At 46.7% G+C, this 21110-nt stretch overlaps 1 protein-coding gene across 3 annotated transcripts in view; it reads left to right on the forward strand.

Moving 5' to 3' along the window:
* Nucleotides 1-2335: 2335 nt before the first annotated feature.
* The window catches only part of KIAA0100 (KIAA0100 ortholog), a 36752-nt gene continuing 17977 nt past the window's right edge, over nt 2336-21110 (forward strand). The window contains exons 1-24 of one of the 3 annotated variants that reach the window (XM_008066701.2): nt 2336-2506; nt 3331-3460; nt 4273-4322; nt 4622-4769; nt 4955-5073; nt 5285-5345; nt 5866-6055; nt 7511-7634; nt 7796-7920; nt 8174-8241; nt 8359-8504; nt 9538-9656; nt 9765-9928; nt 10085-10343; nt 11332-11537; nt 13050-14142; nt 14585-14776; nt 14912-15114; nt 15263-15381; nt 15502-15722; nt 16347-16537; nt 16670-16769; nt 16909-17111; nt 18453-18747. In XM_008066701.2, the coding sequence (XP_008064892.1) occupies nt 2439-2506; nt 3331-3460; nt 4273-4322; nt 4622-4769; nt 4955-5073; nt 5285-5345; nt 5866-6055; nt 7511-7634; nt 7796-7920; nt 8174-8241; nt 8359-8504; nt 9538-9656; nt 9765-9928; nt 10085-10343; nt 11332-11537; nt 13050-14142; nt 14585-14776; nt 14912-15114; nt 15263-15381; nt 15502-15722; nt 16347-16537; nt 16670-16769; nt 16909-17111; nt 18453-18747 (4594 nt within the window). In that variant the 5' untranslated portion in view covers nt 2336-2438. The remainder of the gene's footprint in view (nt 2507-3330; nt 3461-4272; nt 4323-4621; nt 4770-4954; nt 5074-5284; nt 5346-5865; nt 6056-7510; nt 7635-7795; nt 7921-8173; nt 8242-8358; nt 8505-9537; nt 9657-9764; nt 9929-10084; nt 10344-11331; nt 11538-13049; nt 14143-14584; nt 14777-14911; nt 15115-15262; nt 15382-15501; nt 15723-16346; nt 16538-16669; nt 16770-16908; nt 17112-18452; nt 18748-21110) is intronic. The other 2 variants (XM_021716909.1, XM_021716908.1) reach the window with 2 other exon arrangements.

Consider the following 21110-nt stretch of genomic DNA (forward strand, 5'->3'; position numbering starts at 1 on the left):
GTCATTGTGTTGTTATTTATTAAGTGTGTTATTTATGATCTGCTTAATCCTCAAGTCCTAAGACCCTTTTGAGGTCCTGGGAGCCTTCAGTGTTGGCCCTTCTAAGATTTACCTGCATCCAAACCCTTTCTCTCTCTCCTTTCACTTCTAAGGCATCTCATTTTATTAGATTTTTTTACTAATTGTGGCTAAAGATACTCAAAGGATACGGTATAGATAACCAGTGAAATGTTTTCCTTTGTATCTGTTTCTGCAGATGAGAAAAAGGAATGGGGTAGAAATAAAGAACCAACATTTCTTCACTGCTAAATACTAGGCTCCATATTATTATTATTATTATTATTGAGTTGGAGTCTCACTCTGTCGCCCAGACTGGAGTGGAATGCAGCGGCACGCCCCCAGCCACCACAGCCTCCACCTGCTGGGCTCCAGTGATCCTTCTGCCTCAGCTTTCCGAATAGCTGGAACTACAGATGAGCGCTCCCACACCCAGCTATTTTTTATTTTATTGTAGAGACAAGGTCTCACCAAGTTGTCCAGGCTGGTCACGAACCCGTGGTCTCAGGCAATCTGCTAGCCTCGGCCTCTCAAAGTGCTGGAATTATAGGCTGAGCCACTGAGCCCGGCCTAGGCTCCATATTCTATATCTAACCTTGTTTAAGTTATTACATTTTTACTAATGCGAAACAGAAAAGTTGAGTGGCCGCCTGAACTCTTAAAACTAGTAAATAATTTGGGGATAGGAATCCAGTTGTGTCTGATTCATGTTCTTTTTACTGCACTACAATTGTTTAGGTTTTGGAAAACAACTCCTTTTTTTTTTTTTTTGACAGAGATATTCTCTGAAAAGATACATAGGAAACTTTTTTCCTTAGAGACAGGTTCTCACTCTATTGCCCAGACTGGAGTGCAGTGGCATTATCAGAGCTCATTGCAGCCTTGAAGTCATGGACTCAAGGGATCCTCCTTCCTCAGGCCCCTGAGTAACTGGGATTATAGAAACCAGCTACTGTGCTGGGCAGAAAACTTTGTCCTCTGCCCACCTTCTTTCCTCCTTTCCTGTGCCAGTCAATTTGTTTGCTCCTGTATTCTTCAGTCATGGGAGTGGCGAACAGAGGTGGCTGCCATCTGCTGGAATTTCAGTGACTAGCAGGCTTTTTTTAATTTTAGAAATTAGTAAGATTTCTTCTTCTCTTTTTTTTTGAGTCAGTCTCACTCTGCTGTCTTAGGCTGGAGTGCAGTGGCACACTCATGGCCACCCCAGCATCAACCTGCTGGGCTCTGGCAATCCTTCGGCCTCAGCCTTCCAAGTAGCCAGAACTACAGGTGTGCACCACCATGTCCGGCTAATTTTTTGATTTATTGTAGAGATGAGGTCTCGCCAAGTTGCCCAGGCTGCTCTTGAACTCCTGGGCTCAGGCAATCCTCTCATCTCTGCCTCCCAAAGTGTTGGGATTACAGGCGTGAACCTCCACGCCTGGCCAGGGACAGAGGTTTTCAGTGAATTGTTGGGCCTTCCTTGATGGACAAATTCTGATGGAAGGCTGCAGATTACAAAGAGGATGACGCAGAAATTTAGGGTTTGAGAAGTAAGTATGACCTTGAAACGGTAGTGGAGCCCTTGAGATGTGAAATAGTAACTGATTACAGGATTAGATAATAAGAAAGCCAATGGGAGGAATAGAAACTTTGGGTAACAGGTTGAAAACTGGAATGGTGCTTTATCTGAAGGAGCCGAAAACAGGCTCTGAGTAAAATCTTCAGCGATGTTTACGGAGATTAGGACATGGGAGGAAATGGCAACAAGCAAAGCCTCTGTCTCGAAAAACAAAAACTCATGAGTTTCGCCCGCGGATGGAATGAGGCGGGATATTTGAGAACTTTTAATTACCTCTTAGTTTCCTCCTCAATAATTTTTGGACAGGATCCTCGAATAAGATACGTGCTGTTAGTCTGACCAGGCGTGTAACTTCCGTAGTCCACGCCCTAGGTGGACAGGCAGACTCTATAACTCCCCTAAAGTGGAATCCCCGCAGCTGAAAGGAGCTAGCCCGGTCCACCGACAGCCTGGAAAGCCTGCACCGACTCCGACCCCCGCGGGTCCCGGGCTCCGCAGTTCCGGCCTCCATCGGCTGCGCCCGGGCGTGTCAGTTCTGGGTCGGCTACCCAGCGCCCTCTTCCCGGAACCACGCCCGCACTCCGCGCAAGCGGCCAGTCGGCCCTCTGTCTCGGGCGCGGAGTGGGGCGGGGCAGGGAAGGGAGGCAGCTGACTGGCTGGCAGAATGCGAAGGGCGGGGCTCGCGTGCGCACCAACGCTTCCTCGCACAGCGTTGCCCCTGCGCGCGCGGCTGGTCGGCCTGCGGCGGCGCTGCACGGATCCGGCGTCGGGGCCCGGCATGGCGGGGGCCGGGGCCAGGCCGGGTCAGACCCGGACCTAAATGCCTCTGTTCTTCTCCGCGCTGTTGGTCTTGCTGCTGGTTGCGCTTAGCGCCCTCTTTCTAGGCCGGTGAGGGGCTCCCAGCCGCGGCTGGGGGTGGGGGGCTCGGAGAAAGACTGAGGAGGGGGCGCGCGCTGGACCAAGGCGCAGGAGGCGGAGGGGACAGGGCCGCGAAAGGGGCACGCGGCGAGTGGAGGGGGTCGTGCGGGGGAGCTCTCCCCGAGCTGCCTGCAATGGGCTGCGAGTGGCGGAAGATTGAGAAGCGGGTGGGGCCTGAGGAAATGCTGAGACCGGGAACTGCGTGCGTGTGCGTGTGCGTGTGCGTGTGCGTGTGCGTGTGTGTGTGTGTGTGTGTGTGTGTGTGTGTACACACACAAGGGGCCTGCTTCCGTGGGTTCCTTTCTCTCTCCATATGTTCCTGAATGTCCCCGTCATCGAGCGCGAAGGGCACCTGCAGCCTCGCGCTGTGGAGCAGGCACAGGAGGTCTGGCTGTCCAGGGAGAGCGGCATTTGTGGTGACCGGGTCTGACCCCAAAGTGTCTTCTTGTGCACCCCTGTCTGGAGGGTGGGGGCAGAGATAGAGACTCTTTGGGAAATGTGTGATGGCACATTCGACACATCTGACAGGGCTGCCTCTGTTTTGATTCCTGCTAGGGCCGCTTCTCTCTATCTCTGGAATTCCTAACGATTTGAGGGATTACTACTTGTTTGTCCCCAATCTAGAGGGTGGAGGGGTCACTCGGAGCCTAGGAGCCTTCTAGGATTCTGATCACTGAGGCTGAATGTTGTATGACAGAGTCGTGCTTTAGGAGAAAGGAGAGTTGCTCAAAAAGGATGAGGAAAGCTATTACTGGAAGAGAGTCCTATGAATTCACATAGATTTTTTTCTGCAGGTGGCTTGTGGTCCGGTTGGCCACCAAGTGGTGTCAGCGGAAGCTGCAGGCGGAGCTAAAGATTGGCTCCTTCCGCTTTTTTTGGATCCAGAATGTCAGTCTTAAGTTCCAACAGCACCAGCAAACAGTGGTGAGTTCTGGGAAACTCCCTGGGTGTGTGTGCTGTTGATCCAGCTGAATTTCAAATTTAACTTCCATTTTAAAAAAATCCTGAGTGGCTTTTTTAGTTAATCCCAGCCTTGCCATCTCTTTGCCAAGATGATCTCAGAGTTAGTTGGGGAACACTGGGATTGATGAAAGTTCAGTTAAAAATGTTTATAGGGACCGGGCACAGTGGCTCATGCCTATAATCCCAGCACTTTGGAAGCCGCATTTTGACCTAAAACTTTAGAAGGCTGAGGCGAGAGTTGCCTGAGCACATGGGTTCAAGACCAACCTGGGCAACTTGGCAAGACCTCATTTCTACAATAAATTAAAAAATTAACTGGGCATGGTGGCGTGTGCCTGTAGTTCGAGCTCCTTGGAAGGCTGAGGCAGAAAGATCACCTGAGCCCAGCAGGTCGAGGTTGTGGTGGCCATGAACGTGCCACTGCACTCCAACCTGGGTGACCAGCGAGGCTCCAACAGAACAAAAAGATGTTTATAAGGCACAGAATGTCCAGGACACAGAAGAAAACAGAAAATAGAAGGGCTTACCATTCTAGGTTAAGAGAGGAATCAGGGCAAAATACCTATCAAAGAGAAATTTTAGGCAAGTTCAATTAACATAATCATGAGGAGAAAGATAGTGAACTAAGAAGCCAGTGGAAATGGAATGGGGAAAATTTAGTGATATGCCTATAGCACTTCCTTTTCTTCTATAACTCAACCATTCCTGGCTTGTCAAGCTGCTCATTACCAGCTAGCAGCCAGTGTCCAAAGCTTTCTCCCATACCATTTTAGGAAATTGATAACTTGTGGATTTCCAGCAAACTCCTTAGCCATGATCTGCCGTGAGTACCCTATATCTTCATGTCTCCCTTTGGGGAATGTCTTGGGATTGGGAGTTTGCAGAATAAGACTGTTCTACAGAGGACCTCACAGCCCAAGGAGGGAGGGAGATTCTTGCTGAAGTCTTCATGTTATTCTGGGTGCCATTGTCTTGTGAGACAGATATTGATAACTTTTATGGACTAGCCTCTGTAATTTGAGCTGTATTTCTAGGAAGGATGGGAGAGTGAGTGTGAGGGTGGGCAATAGATTGCTGTGGGAATGATGGACCTAGTAGCAGTGAGGTTTCTCTTCTGGGCAGACACTATGTGGCATTGTGCTTTGGAGAAGTACGTATCAGAACGGACCTACAGAAAGTTTCCGGCCTGTCTGCCCCATTCTCCCAGGGCAGTGGGGTGGATCAAAAGGCACTGTCCTTCAGCCCATCGTTATTGAAGATCTTCTGCCAAGTGAGACTACTCCCACTATCCTGGACTGTACTTTGGGATGGTTGGCTTTGGAGTTGTGGGTAGATTTTTTAACGGTTTGGAGACATAATGCTAAGAGCTGCTTCTCTTTCTCTGGTAGAAAGAGCTGGTAAAGAAATGCAGTGCCTTGACATTAATTATTGCTCATCCTTACTTTTTTCTTCCAGCTATTCTCCATTCATGTAGATGCTATAAACATCATGGTTCTCAAGGTGGATACCTCTGAGTCCTTGTGGCATATCCAGATCAGCAGAAGCAGATTTCTTTTGGATAGTGATGGGAAAAGGTAAGCACTGGGTAGAGAGGATTTGGTGGTCCCATCCTTGCCTTGGAGTTGCTTCAGGACAAGTGGATGCCAGGGCCTCCTTATGAAGGTGTCAGCTTTTCATTCTGTGCAATTTGTGGAGAGACTAAGAGTAGGCATTTCTACTTGCCTTCTTCTTTCTAACCAACAGAGCTTAATTGGAGTTAAATTCTTTCTTTCCTTTCTTTCCCAGGGTAATCTGTGAGGTGAGCTTATGTAAGATCAACAGCAAAGTTTTAAAGAGTGGCCAGCTGGTAAGTATGTCATGGTCATTCAGATACCTCATTTCCTCCTGGGCATAAAGTATGAAGGAACTTAGGGCTTACATTCTAAATTCTGTTTCTTAGCCGGGCTCAGTGACTCAGCCTGTAATCCCATGCCTTTGGGAGGCTGAGGTGAGTGGATTGCCTGAGCCCGCGGGTTCGAGACCTGCCTGGGCAGCAAGACCTCATCTCTACAATAAATTAAAAAATCAGCTGGGCATGGTAGCGCATGCCTGTAATTCCGGCTACTTGGAAGGCTGAGGCGGAAGGATCGCTGGAGCCCAGCAGGTCGAGGCTGCGGTAGCCGGGAGCGGCCACTGCACTCCAGTCTGGGTGACAGAGTGAGACTCCAACTCAAAAATAAATAAATAAATAAATAAATAAATAAATAAATTCTGTTTCTTAATATGGGATTCCCACAAGTCAATACCCAATGTTTCAGGCCACCACATTTTGACCTAAAACTTCCAAAACTCCCTACACACTCCTTAGAGGCTTATCCTCCCTACAGGAGGATACCTGCCTATTGGAGCTTTCACTGGCCCTGGACCTGTGTCTAAAGGTGGGCATCAGCAGCCGGCATCTGAACGCTATCACTGTGGATGTATGGACACTCCATGCTGAACTGCATGAGGGCCTCTTCCAGAGTCAACTGCTGTGCCAAGGCCCAAGCCTGGCTTCCAACCCTGTACCCTGTTCAGGTAAAGCCCCAGTTATTGAACTTTTTGACTGTCTTGTTCTCAGGGGTTATTTTGGAAGTAAAAAAAATTAGTGGTTTCACTACTTAATTAAGTGTAGGTCATTAGTCACCATGGACTTTGACCCTGAGGATAGTTAGAGGAAATAGATCATTTGCTTGTGCTGATTAAAAGAACTGGCATTTAGTAGATACCTATCATAAATGAGACCTGTACTATGTATTTTATATACAGTCGACCCTTAACTCACACAGATTTGAACTGCACATCTCCACTTATGTGCAGATTTTTTTCAATAAATATAGTTGACCTTCCGTCCACATGGATTTTGCATCCGTAAGCAAACACTGATGGAAAATACAGTATTCATGGGATGTGAAACTCACAGAGGGCCGACTTTTTATAGTATGCAGTTTCCAACTGCTGGACTTGAGTATGTGCTAATTTTGGGATCTGTGGAGGGTCCTGGACCCAGTGCCCTGAGAATACTGAGGGACAACTGTATTTTTCTCACTAAATTCTCAGTATTTCACAAATAAGAAAACTGAAACCTGGGAAGGTTACCTAAGTAACTTGACTGAGATCTTACTTCTAGTTAGTAGTAAAAATGAAGTTTAAATTATTTGACCTTTAAGGCTATATTGTTTTCATTTACCAGCCTGCTCTTAGAGTCTAGGGAAGGAAGTTTAGCAAAATGCCTGGATCTCTGAGATTTTTGCCTTGTGGCCTAGCTTTGGCATTTGCTTAGCCTCCTTTATATGGGAGGATTTGGCCATAGAGGGAAGGGCATTTTAAGATGACTGAGTTTTAGGAATTGATGGCTAGGCTGGACGCAGTGGCTCATGCCTATAATCCCAGTACTTTGGGAGGCAGAGGCAAAGGCAAAGAGGATTGTCTGAGTTCAGGGGTTCGAGACCAGCCTGGGCAACTTGGTGAGATGTCGTGTCTACAATAAATCAAAAAATTAGCCAGGCATGGTGGTGCACACCTGTGGTTCCAGCTACTTGGAAGGCTGAGGCAGAAGGATCGCCTGAGCACAGCAGGTTGAGGCTGCGGTGGCTGTAAGCATGCCACCACACTCCAGCCTGGGTAACAGAGCGAGACTCCAATTCAAAAAAAAAAAAAAAAAGAGTCGGGCTCGGTGGCTCAGCCTGTAATCCCGTGCCTTGGGAGGCTGAGGTAAGTGGATTTGCCTGAGCCCGTGGGTTCGAGACCCGCCTGGGCAACTTGGCGAGACCTCATCTTTACAATAAATCAAAAAGTTAGCCGGGCATGGTAGCGCACGCCTATAGTTCCAGCTACGTGGAAGGCTGAGGCTGAAGGATTGCCGGAGCCCAGTAGGTCGAGGCTGCGGTGACTGGGAATGTGCCACTGCACTCCAGTCTGGGCGACAGAGTGAAACTCCAACTCAAAACAAAAACAAAGAATTGATGACTATCATCTTATTCATGTTTTCAGAGCTGACAGAGAACTTGGTTGAGCCAAATCTGCCTGGCCTATTCCTCCTCCAGCAGCTACCGGACCAGGTCAAGGTCAAGATGGAGAACACAAGTGTGGTGTTGTCCATGAACAGTCAAAAGAGGTGAGGTCTCTCTTCACACAGAAGGGTGGAGGGTGATAGTGGGAGCTGTATGCTGGGGTCTTCATAACCAGTCTGGTAGCTACATTGAGCTTGTCTGTGGGGAGAAAGGGAGTAGGAATGGCATTCTACATCTTTCTGAGCCAGAATCTGTTTCGGTCCAGGCACCTGACTTGGACACTGAAGCTGCTGCATTTCCTGTACCACCGTGATGAAGATCAGCTACCCCTTCGAAGCTTCACAGCAAACTCTGATATGGCACAGATGAGCACTGAACTCCTGCTGGAAGGTTCATGGGTGGGGATACTGGTACTGAGAGAGAATGGGAGGATTAGACACTCTTTGCTCATGTCCCATATGGTCTTCTTAAGTTAATGTCAGTGTAATTGGGGAGGAGGCGGAGGAAACCACTGAAAGACAATAGCCCCACTTCACAAATACTGGTGACAGTCTGTTTATCTCTTTGCCTGCTTCTGACTCGCTCCCATTTTTATATCGTTTACTCCCAATGCTCCTCTGATCTGTCCTCTGGCCTCTTACAGATGGGTTGTTGCTGTCCCAGAGTCGCCAGCGCATTGTCTGCCTCAACTCCCTCAAGGCTAGTGTGCAGGTGTGATGACTGTGGTGCCAATAATTGTTTCTTTCTCTGCCGTCTCTCTCTACGTTATTGTATTATGAGTTAGTGAAATAAAACCCAAGCCCACAGTTGTGGTCTTCTCATTTTTAGGTGACCACCATTGACCTCTCGGCCTCCCTGGTTCTGAACACTTGTATCATTCACTACCGGCACCAGGAATTCTCTCACTGGCTGCACATGCTAGCACTGGAGACTCAAGGGTCTAGTTCACCTGTTCCTAAGCAAAGTAAAAAAAGGTCAGTCTGATATTTTTCAGCCACCGTCTTATCAGTTGTATTCTCTAGGATTCTCTTGGTTCAAAGTGGCATCTTGTGTTAAATACGTATTTGATTGTTTAATCTCCCCAAATCTTAGTGTCAACAGCTTGGTCTCCATAAAAATGTTAAACTAGGCTCCATGATGGCAGGATGATGTCCTGTTTGTTGTGTCCTCAGTGCCCAGCACAGTGCCTTATACAAAGTAAATGTTTGTTGAACTGAACTTAAATGATTAAAAAAAAAAAATGTTTCCTTTAGATTATAGGATGGTAGGGGCATGTCTGCTGTGCCATTTCTGTCTTTGTGTAGTGCTTCCAGTCTACTGCACAGAGAACTTAAGGTTAGTGGTTTGGAAGTGATGCTTCTTGGTTAATATTAGGTCAAATCATATGATATTGTTGGTGTTCATGACCTATGAAAATGGCAATTTCATTTAAAAAATATTTTTAGCATACTCCAACAAAGGATTTAAAAAATGGCAGTTTTATGTGATTCAACCGAATAGCTTTCTAGGGTTCCTGGAGATTACTGTTGAGAGTAGCAACAGACTGGGTGTAGTAACTCAAACCTGTAATCCTAGCACTTTCAGAGGCCAAGGTGGGAGGATTGCTTTAGGCCAGGAATTTGAGGCCAGCCTGGACAATAATGCAAGACCCATGTTCCATCTCTACAAAAAATTAAGATATTCTGGGCATGGTGTTATGTGCTTGTAGTCCCAGCCACTTGGGAGGCTGAGGTGGGAGGACCACTTGAGCCCAGGAGTTCGAGGCTGCAGTGACCTATGATCATGTCATTGCTCCAGCGTAAGCAATAGAGCGAGACCCTGTCTCAAAAAAAGAGAGTAGCAACAAGCTGATGAGTTCAGCCTTTTATCTACTAGTTGCAGTCCATCCTAAGAATCACAACAAAACTCTAAATTATCACCCTGATTTTGAGAGCTTCAGGAATCTTTTCCCTAATAGGAAATTGAGGTTCTTTCGTTATCAAACAATGATGTCTTGTTCCTGTGCAGAACCTTCCCCCAAATTCTGGCTCCCATCATCTTTAGCACCTCTATCTCCAATGTCAACATTTCCATTCAGCTTGGAGATACACCACCTTTTGCCTTGGGATTCAATTCCATCTCTCTAGGTAAGGCTCTCTGATGGAAAAGGAACAAGGATCTGTCCGTTTGTGGAGCTAGACCCAACTGATGGCCACAGTGGCTCCATAGAACTCCCCTTTCCCACCTTTGTTCAGATTACCAGCACCTCAGGCCACAAAGCATCCATCAACGGGGCGTCCTAACTGTGGACCACCTCTGCTGGCGTGTGGGCAGTGACTCCCACATTCAGCGGGCACCACACCCACCCAATATGCATGTTTGGGGTGAGGCACTTGTTTTGGACTCCTTCACACTACAGGTAGGTGGGGGCTTTGGTGAATAGGGGCCCCCACAGGTTCCTCATTTTGTCATGCTTCAGAGCACTGAGCTTCTTGTTGGCAGCAGGCAGTGCATCATGGCATTACAAAACTGTACACTGCATACTTCTAATGGTATCCATCTGCTTCTCCTCTAGGGTAGCTATAACCAGCCTCTGGGCCTGTCCAGCACCCAATCAGATACCTTGTTTCTTGATTGTACAATTCGAGGACTTCAGGTAGAGGCGTCAGACACCTGTACCCAGTGTCTCTCTCGTATCTTGTCCTTGATGGGACCACAATCTGGAAAGTCAGCTGTCTCTGGGGAATCTTCCTTTGGGGAGTCTGTTTCATTACTATGGAAGGTGGACTTGAAGGTGGAGGATATGAACTTGTTCACCCTTTCTACCCTGGTTGGTAAGTGGGGATGGGAGTCTATATTGAAGTGTGCATTATGTAACCTAAGCAGTTAATGCTGGTTCAGTCTGCTCCTTCTTATTTAATGAAGCTGATTATCTGGAATTTTTTAAAATAAGAGGCAGGGTATGCTGGAAGTTCTTGCATAAATATTGGGCTTCTTAATATTTTTTTTTACGGACTTATGAAAAACAAGCATTAAGCAAGACCTAGAAGAAAACACTTAGCCTTGATGGGTCAAGAGAGTGAGACTCATGTAACTTTATTTCCTTGTGTGTTTTGTTCTAAAGAGTAAATAATAGATCTCTGTGCAATTTGTAGGAGTTAGGGAACTTCTTTGGTTCTACCAGATCTAGTTAGGTTAAGATTGAAAAGGACAGCCGGGCTTGGTGGCTCAGCCTGTAATCCCGCGCCTTTGGGAGGCTGAGGTGAGTGGATTGCCTGAGCCTGCAGGTTCGAGACCCGCCTGGGCAGCGAGACCTCATCTCTGCAATAAATCAAAAAATCAGCCCGGTGTGGTAGCGCATGCCTGTAATTGTGGCTACTCGGAAGGCTGAGGCGGAAGGATCGCCGGAGCCCAGCAGGTCGAGGCTGCGGTGGCCGGGAGCGGCCACTGCACTCCAGTCTGGACGACAGAGTGAGACTCCAACTCAAAAAAAAAAAAAAAAAGATTGAAAAGGAGGTTGATGCGTGGTCGGTCACACCTGTAATCCCAGCACTTGGGGAGGCTGAGCCCAGAGGATTGGTTGTGGCCAGGAGTTCAAGACCAGCCTAGGCAACACAGTGAGAATGGGTCTGTACAAAAAAAATTTTATTTCGAAACTTTTTTTTAAAGATAGGAAAGGGAAAATTTCCCTAAAACATGAAGAATTTAGGGACGTGTGGAGAATAAACATAATTAGAGTAAAGAGAATAAGAAAGGAGAGTGAGGACTGAAGTTGCCATTTGAGAGCTGGAAACCAAGGCTGACATGGTATCTGGATATTAGGTGCTTCAGAGGTACGACTGGACACACTGACTGTCCTGGGCAGTGCCGAGACCTCCACCGTGGGGATTCAAGGGTTTGTGCTGGCACTGGTGAAGTCGGTCACTGAGAAGATGCAGCCTTGTTGCAAGGCCCCTGACATCCCTACCCCAGTGCTCAGCCTCTCCATGCTCTCCGTCACCTATCACAGCAGCATCCGCTCTCTAGAGGTAATGTTCTTTTCGGGGGAGTGGGGCCAGACTGGTTTCTCCCTTGGGTTAGAGCCTTCCTTGGTCTTTTTGACTCATATTGTACAACTTATTATATAACTCATGAGAAATATGACACTGGTGTTTTTTTTCTAACCAACTTGTTTCACTTATACTCCCACCATTCTCTTCTACCTCAGGCTCTGTGATTATTTTGAAGCAGGTATTAGGCGTATATAATTTAAACTAAACATTTCACTATGTGTCTCTGAAAAACAAGGGACTTTTTAAAAATAATGATTTGGCCAGGTGCGGTGGCTCAAGTCTATAATCCCAGGACTTTGGGAGGCTGAGGCGAGAGGATTGCCTGAGCCCACAGGTTCGAGAGCAGCCTGGGCAACATGGTGAGACCTCGTCTCTACAGTAAATAAAGAAATTAGCTGGGCATGGTAGTGCGTGCCTGTGGTTCCACCTATTTGGAAGGTTGAGGCAGAAGGATTGCCTGAGCACAGCAGATCGAGGCTGCAGTGACTATGAGCATGCCATTGCTCTCCAGCCTGGGCAACAATGTGAGACTCCAACTCAAAAATAAATAAATAAAAATAATGATCTAGTGTCATTTTGCTGAAGCCCTTAGCTCATCAAAAGCCTGGAAGGAATCTAAAGATGTAGGCACTGGCAGGTTTTAAGGGGCTTTCCAAATCTTTCTCCTCAGTGTAGCAAATGGGCATGACATCCTTTAGGATGAGGGTGGAGTGTTTTCCTTTGTCAGACTTCACCTTCCTTTTAGAGACTAGAACTTAAGGTAATTTTTCTGTCCTGGAATTTTAATTTTCTCTGTCCACATAGCTATTTAGAACTGGCTTTGTTGTTTTCAAGCTGACAGGGATTCTTCTTCCCTACTTGAGGCATACTTTCATATAAGTTAATTGCTGTATTGACTTATATGTTCAGTACTTCATTCATACTGTTTCTGAGAATTAAATCCAGATGCAATCAATTTATGAAACATTTTCAAATTGACTGTTGCAGTGGTTATTAGACAGAGTGTGACTGTTAATAGATAACTCATGAGCAGAAACAAAGCCCAAAGATTTATTAAGTACCTGCAGTATATACTGGATATACTATAGTACATATAGATATGTATGTATAATAATCCTTGCCAGCTGGACTCAGTGGTTCAGCCTGTAATCCCGCGCTTTTGGGAGGCTGAGGTGAGTGGATTGCCAGAGCCCGCGGGTTCAAGACCCGCCTGGGCAACTTGGTGAGACCTCATCTCTACAATAAATCAAAATATCAGCTGGGTGTGGTAGTGCATGCCTGTAATTCCAGCTACTTGGAAGGCTGAGGTGGAAGGATCGCCGGAGCCCAGCAGGTCGAGGCTGCGGTGGCCGGGAGCGGCCACTGCACTGCGACAGAGTGAGACTCCAACTCAAAAAAAAAAAAATAATAATAATAATCCTTGCCATCTCTACTGTTTTGGCACATGATAATTGACAGATTCCTTCTTTTTTTTTTTACTTCCTAAAGATTCAGTGTGGTGCAGGACTGACCTTACTTTGGAGTCCCCCAGATCACATGTACCTCTATCAGCACGTTCTGGCCACCCTGCAGTGCCGAGACCTATTAAAAGCCACTGTGTTTCCTGAGACTGTTCCATCCCTTGCACTAGAGACTTCAGGGACCACTTCTGAACCAGAAGGACATGCCCCTGAGCCACTCTCCGCAAAGAGACTGCTAAACCTAACACTGGAGGTGAGCACAGCCAAGTTGACAGCTTTTGTAGCTGTGGACAAGTTCATCACCCTGGCTGCCGAGAGTGTGTCACTGACCCGGCATGGAGGTTCACTGCAGGCTTACTGCCCAGAACTGGCTGCTGGCTTTGATGGCAATAGCATCTTCAACTTCAAGGAGGTGGAGGTACAGCTGCTACCTGAGCTAGAAGAGATGATCCTCCACCGGAACCCCTTCCCGATGCTACAGACTCTCCGGAACCGTGTTTGGCTCCTCTCCCTTGGCTCAGTCTCAGTGGAGTTTCCTTATCAGTATGACTTCTCTCGAACTCTAGATGAAGCTGTGGGAGTTCAGACATGGCTGAAGGGGCTGCATCGAGGGACTCGTGCCTGGACCTCTCCAAGCCCTGCCCCACTCCCACCTGATCTACTCTTGAAGGTTCAGCACTTCTCATGGGTTTTCCTGGATGACGTTTTTGAAGTGAAACTTCATGATAATTATGAACTGATGAAGGATGAGAGTAAAGAGAGTGCCAAAAGGCTGCAGCTACTGGATGCCAAAGTGGCTGCCCTTCGGAAGCAGCATGGAGAGTTACTGCCAGCCCGCAAAATTGAGGAGCTTTATGCCTCTTTGGAACGTAAGAACATTGAAATCTACATCCAGCGCTCCCGTCGTCTCTATGGCAACACCCCTATGCGCCGGGCACTGCTCACTTGGTGCCTGGCAGGACTAGAGCTGGTGGCTCTCGCTGATGCCTCCTTCCATGGGCCTGAGCATGTGGTAGAGCAGGTTCAAGAGCTTGATCCAAGCAGCCCTTTTCCTACTGAGGGATTAGATCTTGTCATTCAGTGGTGTCGGATGCTCAAGTGCAGTGTTAAGACATTTCTGGGTAAGTAGTGTTTCCCTTATTTGTGGAGCCTTATGTTTGCTCTCTGAGCTGTAGGGAGTCCTCTGAGTGATTACAGAAGGTCTAGGTTATATTGGGAACTGTGACTGTTTTGGGATGAGTAGAGACTGAGATGGGTGGGCTCGCCTTTCCTTTCTTTGTTCCTGAATTTTACCTTGAAACTTCTTAGCTGACATAAAGGGACAGCTAACACAATCATCTTAAGGGTATTTTGGCTTTTGGATCTCAGTGCTATGCTCTTAACTTTCTGCTCCATAGTCACTGTGTCCTTTTTCAACTTTGCTACCAACTGTTAGCCTTTGTTCTTTCAGCTGACTTTGTAAATATATATGGGTAAAAGTAGTGGCAAGGGAAAAAACATGCCTGAGCGTAGAACTAAGACAGCCCCCTGAACAACCAGTGTGTTTTCTCCCCATAATAACAGTTCGGATAAGAGACTATCCACGATACCTTTTTGAGATTCGTGACTGGAGGCTGATGGGTCGACTTGTGGGTACTGAGCAGAGTGGTCAGCCTTGCTCCCGTCGGCGTCAAATCCTGCACTTGGGGCTTCCATGGGGTAACGTGGCAGTAGAGAGAAACATGCCCCCACTCAAGTTCTACCATGACTTCCGCTGTGAGTAAAGAAGGTTTGGCTGAGGGTCATTTTTGATGGCTTAGATGGGAGATGAGCTGGGACTCTTCTGGAATGCAGGAGGAAGAAAGGGGCGATATTATGTAATAAGCTATAGCCTTTGTTCCTCTACCTCAGCGGAAATTTTCCAGTACACAGTGGTATGGGGACCATGCTGGGATCCAGCCTGGACACTGGTTGGCCAATGTGTAGACCTCTTAACCAAGCCTTCTGCTGACCCCAGCCCACCTTTGCCCTGGTGGGACAAGAGCCGTCTTCTCTTCCATGGGGACTGGCACATGGACATTGAACAGGCAAACCTGCACCAGCTGGCTGCTGAGGTGAGGGGTCTCATAATATTGTTTTCCTATTAGAATAGTATGGTTGAAACTCTGTACAGCTAATGGGGGAATAGAGAACAGTGCTGAGTTGGGAGATAAGGATGGTTTTCTTACCTATGTCTCACGAAGTTTTGGGGGATGGTTATAGGATCCATATAACACAACTGAAAATATGCACTGGGAGTGGAGCCACCTGTCTTTTCATTGGAAACCTGGTCAGTTTGTGTTCAAGGGTGACTTGGATATCAACGTGAGAACAGCCTCTAAGTGAGTGGGAGTGAAGGGTGGGGCCTCAGGGGTGGGGGATTCAGGGTGGAGGAAGGGGGAAAGAGCTGAAGGGAGGTGAGTGATCAGGGCACTGAGGGCTGGGGCTCCATTGTGAGGCAGGTATGACGACTGCTGCTTCCTTCACCTGCCTGACCTCTGCATGACACTGGACCTGCAGTGGCTGTGCCATGGGAACCCCCATGATCATCATAGTGTCACTCTGCGAGCCCCAGAGTTCCTGCCTGAGGTGCCTTTGGGCCAGCTCCATGACTCCTACCGGGCCTTCCGCTCTGAGAACCTCAATCTCTCCATCAAGATGGATCTGACTCGGCACAGTGGGAGTGAGACCTGGGACAATGGGGAGGAAGGGTTGGGAGGATGGTCTTAGACACTGAGGACTTCAGCTTGATTCTCTGGGGAGGGGATAAGAGAAGGGCAAAGAAGAATTTGGGTTAGGATCTTTTCTCGGAGGAGGGTTGGTATCTTTGTCTTTTGGGGCTGCCATAAATTTGGTAGTTTATAAACAACAAACATTTATTTCTCACAGTTCTGGAAGCTGATAAGTCCAGATCAAAATGCTGGCAGATTTAGTGTCTGTGAGGGGCCTGTTCCTCATAGATGGCACCTTTTTCTGCATTCTCATATGACAGGAGGAGCCAATGAGTTTCCTTGGGCATCTTTTATGAGGGCACTAATCACATTCATGAGGGCTTCACCCTCATAACCTAATTATCTCTGAAAGGCCCACTTCTTAACGTCACCTTGAGTGGATACAAACATTCAAACCATAGCAGAGATGAAAACAAAGAGCTTAAATTCTTGAAAGAAGGGGAGTTGGGGAATGTAGAATGGGAGGCTAGGTGCTGTTTGACTTTTTAAACTACTAAAACTTGAAGCTAGGGAAGGATTTAGCTTTACATCTGTGTTTTACTCATAGCTAGGAATTGTCTGTCCTTCCTTTGCAGCAATATCCCAGCCTCGAATTCTGCTATACAGTAGTACCCTGCGTTGGATGCAGAACTTCTGGGCAACTTGGACTAGTGTCACAAGGCCTATCTGCAGGGGAAAGCTCTTCAATAATCTGAAACCAAGCAAGAAGAAACTTGGCCAGCACTACAAGCAGCTTTCCTATACTGCTCTCTTTCCTCAGCTGCAGGTCAGGCTCTGATGTCCCTGCTGACATCTTCACTTCTGTTCTCCTTCTCTAGTTTTCTTGTTTTCTCGTATCGGGTCTCTTAACTATCCCTCTCTTGCCATCCTTTGTTCACTGCTATGCTTTCCTTGGCAGGTGCATTATTGGGCCTCATTTGCCCAGCAACGGGGCATTCAGATTGAGTGCAGTCAGGGCCATGTCTTCACTCGGGGGACTCAGCGGCTTATACCACAAGGTAACATCAAAGATTCTCTTTATTTCCCCTAGCCTGTTCCTTGTTTCTTCCTTTCTCAGTTGCATTCCTCTCCTCCCTTTCGCTCTCACCCTATTCTTCTATACTGGTCTGCATGGACTCTGTGTGCCTCCTTTCTCAGCAGGCACAGTAATGCGGCGCCTTATCTCTGATTGGAGTGTGACCCAGATGGTGAGTGACCTAAGTCAGGTCACAGTTCACTTGATGGCCTCGCCCACTGAAGAGAATGCTGATCACTGTCTTGATCCCTTGGTAACAAAGACCCACCTGCTGAGCTTGTCCTCCCTCACCTACCAACGGCATAGTAATCGCACGGCTGAGGAGGTACCGCCTGACAGTTTCTTTATTACTTTATTTATTTTATTAGGTATCTCAGTCTGCTTGGTCTGCCATAACAAAATATAGACTGGGTGGCTTAAACAACAGAAATTTATTTTTCGCCATTTTGGAGACTGGGAAGTCCAAGATCAGGGTGCCAGCATGGTTGGGTTATGGTGAAGACTCTCTTACTGGGTCATGGCTACTTTCTCTTTATGTCCTCACTTGAGCTGGGGCGGGGGTTGGATGGGGGAGGGGAGGTAGAAGATAAGGGAGAGCATGAACCCTGTAGTTTCTCACATTATAAAAGCACGAATCCTATCTTCATGTACTCATCTAGACTTACTTACCTCCCAAAGGGGTTAAGACTTCAAAATATGAATTTAGAGAAGTACAACAAAGTTCATAGGGGTAGGTTTCAGGCTAAATCCCTGGTAAGGTTCATAATTCTATTCCAAGCATATATGTCATTACTTTATGACAAACTCAGTAAGTTTAGTTATATCAGTATCCTTTTTGAAAATTCTTTTTCTTCTTTCCCTTCTAAATACAGTTTCTTATTCTTCAGGAAATAGAGTAAAAGTTTTTTCCTAGCACCTTATTTGGTGCTGACCCCCCCACCATAGGGAAGGAAATCAAGTTGAAATTCTCTGAGTCATTTAAATACAGTGGAGCCAAGCATGATGGCTCATGCCTAGTACTCATACCTACCTACTCGGGAGGCTGAGGCAGGAGGATTGTTTAAGACTAGGAGTTTGAGACCAGTCTGGGCAACACAGTGAGACATTGTCTCTTAAAAAAAAAACAAAACAAGCTGGGCTCGGTGGCTCAGCCTGTAATCCCGAGCCTTGGGAGGCTGAGGTGAGTGGATTGCCTGAGCCTGTGGGTTTGAGACCCACCTGGGCAACTTGGTGAGACCTCATCTCTACAATAAATAAAAAATTAGCCGGGCGTAGTAGCGCACGCCTGTAGTTCCAGCTACTTGGAAGGCTGAGGCGGAAGGATTGTCGGAGCCCAGCAGGTTGAGGCTGCGGTGCCCCGGAGCAGCTACTGCACTCCAGTCTGGCTGAGAGAGTGAGACTCCAACTCAAAAAAAAAAACCAAAAAAAACCAAAACAAAAAGCAGGTTTTTTAGAGGAACTCTTTTAAAAAAAGATACAGTTAGTATTATAGGTAGAATGTAATGTAATAAAAAGTTAAGACCAGTTTTTCTTACTTCAGGGTCTTCCTGTCTTCCCCAGTGAGTTTTCTTATTCAATGGGCTTGTTCTCTTATCTCTGCTTTTGTGGTATAGGAACAGTGGGGGTAGTTTTCGTACTACCCTAAGGTCCTTTTCCTGTCTCTTAGGATCTTTCTACTCGTGATGGGGATCCTACCTTTCATACACACCAATTGCACTTGGTGGATTTACGGATTTCATGGACAACCACCAATCGGGACATTGCCTTTGGGTTATATGATGGCTACAAAAAGGCAGCTGTTCTCAAACGTAATCTCTCTACTGAGGCCCTAAAGGGGTTAAAGATTGATCCTCAGATACCAGCCAAAAAGCCAAAGCGTGGTGTCCCAACTAGTGCCTCAGTTCCACCTCGTGTTAGTACTCCCAGCTTCAGTGGACGGCCTGATAAGGGGTCATCAGGAGGTAAGCTGGGGGAGATGAGACTTTACGAATTTAGGTTTAGAACATGGACATGGGCTTGGATAGAAGTTTGAGAAGGACTGAATCATAGCTGGTTTCATCTAGATGTAGAGGTGAAGCTTTTGTTTTTCTTCTTAGGACACTTAAGTCTTATATTGGGGCATTAAATGGTCTGGTCCGGCCAGGCATAGGGGCTCATGCCGATAATCCTAGCACTTTAGGAGGCCAAGGTGAGAGGATTGCCAGTGGGTTAGAGAACATCCTGGGCAACTTGGTGAGACCTCTTTACAGTAAATCAAAAATTAGCCAGGCATGGTGGCACGTACCTGTAGTTCCAGCTACTTGGAAGGTGGAGACGGAAGGATCACCTGAGCCCAGCAGGTTGAGGCTGCGGTGACCCTGAGCATGTCACTGCACTCCAGACTGGATGACAGAGTGAGACTCCAACTCAAAAAAAAAAAAAAGGTCTGGTCCTGTGGCCAGGAGAAGAGAATCAAAAGTGATGATACCAAAGCAAGATGAGTAAGGGAAAGAAGCAAAGGTTTAGGCTTGTTTCATGTTTTGATGAATTAATCTGTTTAGTAAACATTTATTGAACACTTTACAGGCACAAAATACTACACTGGGTTCAGTGAGGAATATAGACGATAAGACATTTTACTTGCCTCAACAAGTTTTTATCTCTGAAGGAGCTAAGATTAGTTCATTTATTTATTAGTCACTCATTTGTTCATTCATCGATTCATTTTAGCTTTACTAAGGGTTAATGTATCAGACATGACCCTAGATAATGGGATAAAAAGATGAGGGAGAGCTCAGAAACTGGTAGAGAGAGAGAGATGTGTAAATTGTAATTTTATTATGAAAACACCTTGTAAGAATGTTCAAGCCGGGCTTGGTGGCTCAGCCTGTAATCCCGCGCCTTTGGGAGGCTGAGGTAAGTGGATTGCCTGACCCCGCGGGCTTGAGACCCGCCTGGGCAGCAAGACCTCATCTCTACAATAAATCAAAAAATCAGCCGGGGGTGGTAGCGCATGCCTGTAATTCTGGCTACTCGGAAGGCTGAGGCGGAAGGATCGCTGGAGCCCAGCAGGTCTAGGCTGCGGTGGCCGGGAGCGGCCACTGCACTCCAGTCTGGGCGACAGAGTGAGATTCCAACTCAAAAACAAAACAAAACAAAACAAAAAGAATGTTCAAGGGTGCTTAAACTTTAGATATTTAAACATTAAATATTTAAATATTAAGCGTTTAAATCAGTGTAGGGACGTCTAGAAAGGTTTTACCGACCCTTCATTAAGATGGGTCTAAAAATGACTAAGAGTTCAACAGGCAAGGAACGAGGCGGGCGGGCTTTTTAGAAAGAGGGAATAACAAGTACGGAGGAAGGCAAGTTTATGGTGATTTTGAGAACAAAGTGAAAAGTGATAAATGCCACAAGAGAGAAATAAAAGAATATGGGAGTTGCTCCTGACTGGAGTGAAGTGGGGTATGCTGTCAGGGAAGGGTTTATTGAGGAAGTGTAATATATGAGCTGGATCCTGAAGGTTTTATGTGGTTTGAACATGTAGAAATGAGGAGGAAGGGCACATAACCTGAGGAGGAGTGGAGTTGGGAAAGCTCAGTATGTTCAAAAGACAGTGTGAGTGAAAAAAAAAAACCCAAGCTCAAAGTGTTTTTTCTCTTCTCAACAACAATCAACAAAGAAGACTTCTGTAACCAAATGTGCCTGTGTTTCCCCACCAACAAACAAGTAATTGGTTCTGCAGCAGATTGACCAACTGGGTGTCCTCTAATTCAATTCAATTCTAACATTATCCACCTGGAGATAGCATCAGATTCCCACAGGTTGAGGGCTCAGGCCCAAGACTGTCCCTTCCCATCAGATGTCAACCCAGGTTGTTTTACATGTGCTTCTGACTGACTATAAATTTGGGTTCCTGCAACCCCCTTCTTGGTTTCATTTAGTTTGCTAGAGCAGCTCACAGAACTTGGGGAAACATGTTAACTGGTTTATTTTAAAGGATATTATAAAGGATGAAGAGATGCATAGGGTGGTATATGGGAAGTGTGTAAAGTTTCCATGGCCTCCCTGGGTAAGCACACTACCTACTGGGAACTTCCACGAATTCAGCTATCTGGAAGCTCCCTGAACTCTGTCCTTTTTTTTTTTTTCCTGTTGCACAGGCTGAAGCGCAGTGGCATGCTCACTGCCATTGCAGCCTCAACCTGCTGGGCTCAGGCTATTCTTCTGCCTTAGCCTTCCAAGTAGCTGAAACTGCAGGCACATGCTACCATGCCTGGCTTATTATTTTTTTTTTTGAGTTGGGGTCTCACTCTGTCACCCAGACTGGAGTGCAGTGCTGCTG

The sequence above is a fragment of the Carlito syrichta genome, unplaced genomic scaffold (genome assembly GCF_000164805.1).
Source record: "Carlito syrichta isolate Samal-C Ts95f unplaced genomic scaffold, Tarsius_syrichta-2.0.1 Scaffold309091, whole genome shotgun sequence".
Lineage (NCBI taxonomy): Eukaryota > Metazoa > Chordata > Mammalia > Primates > Tarsiidae > Carlito > Carlito syrichta.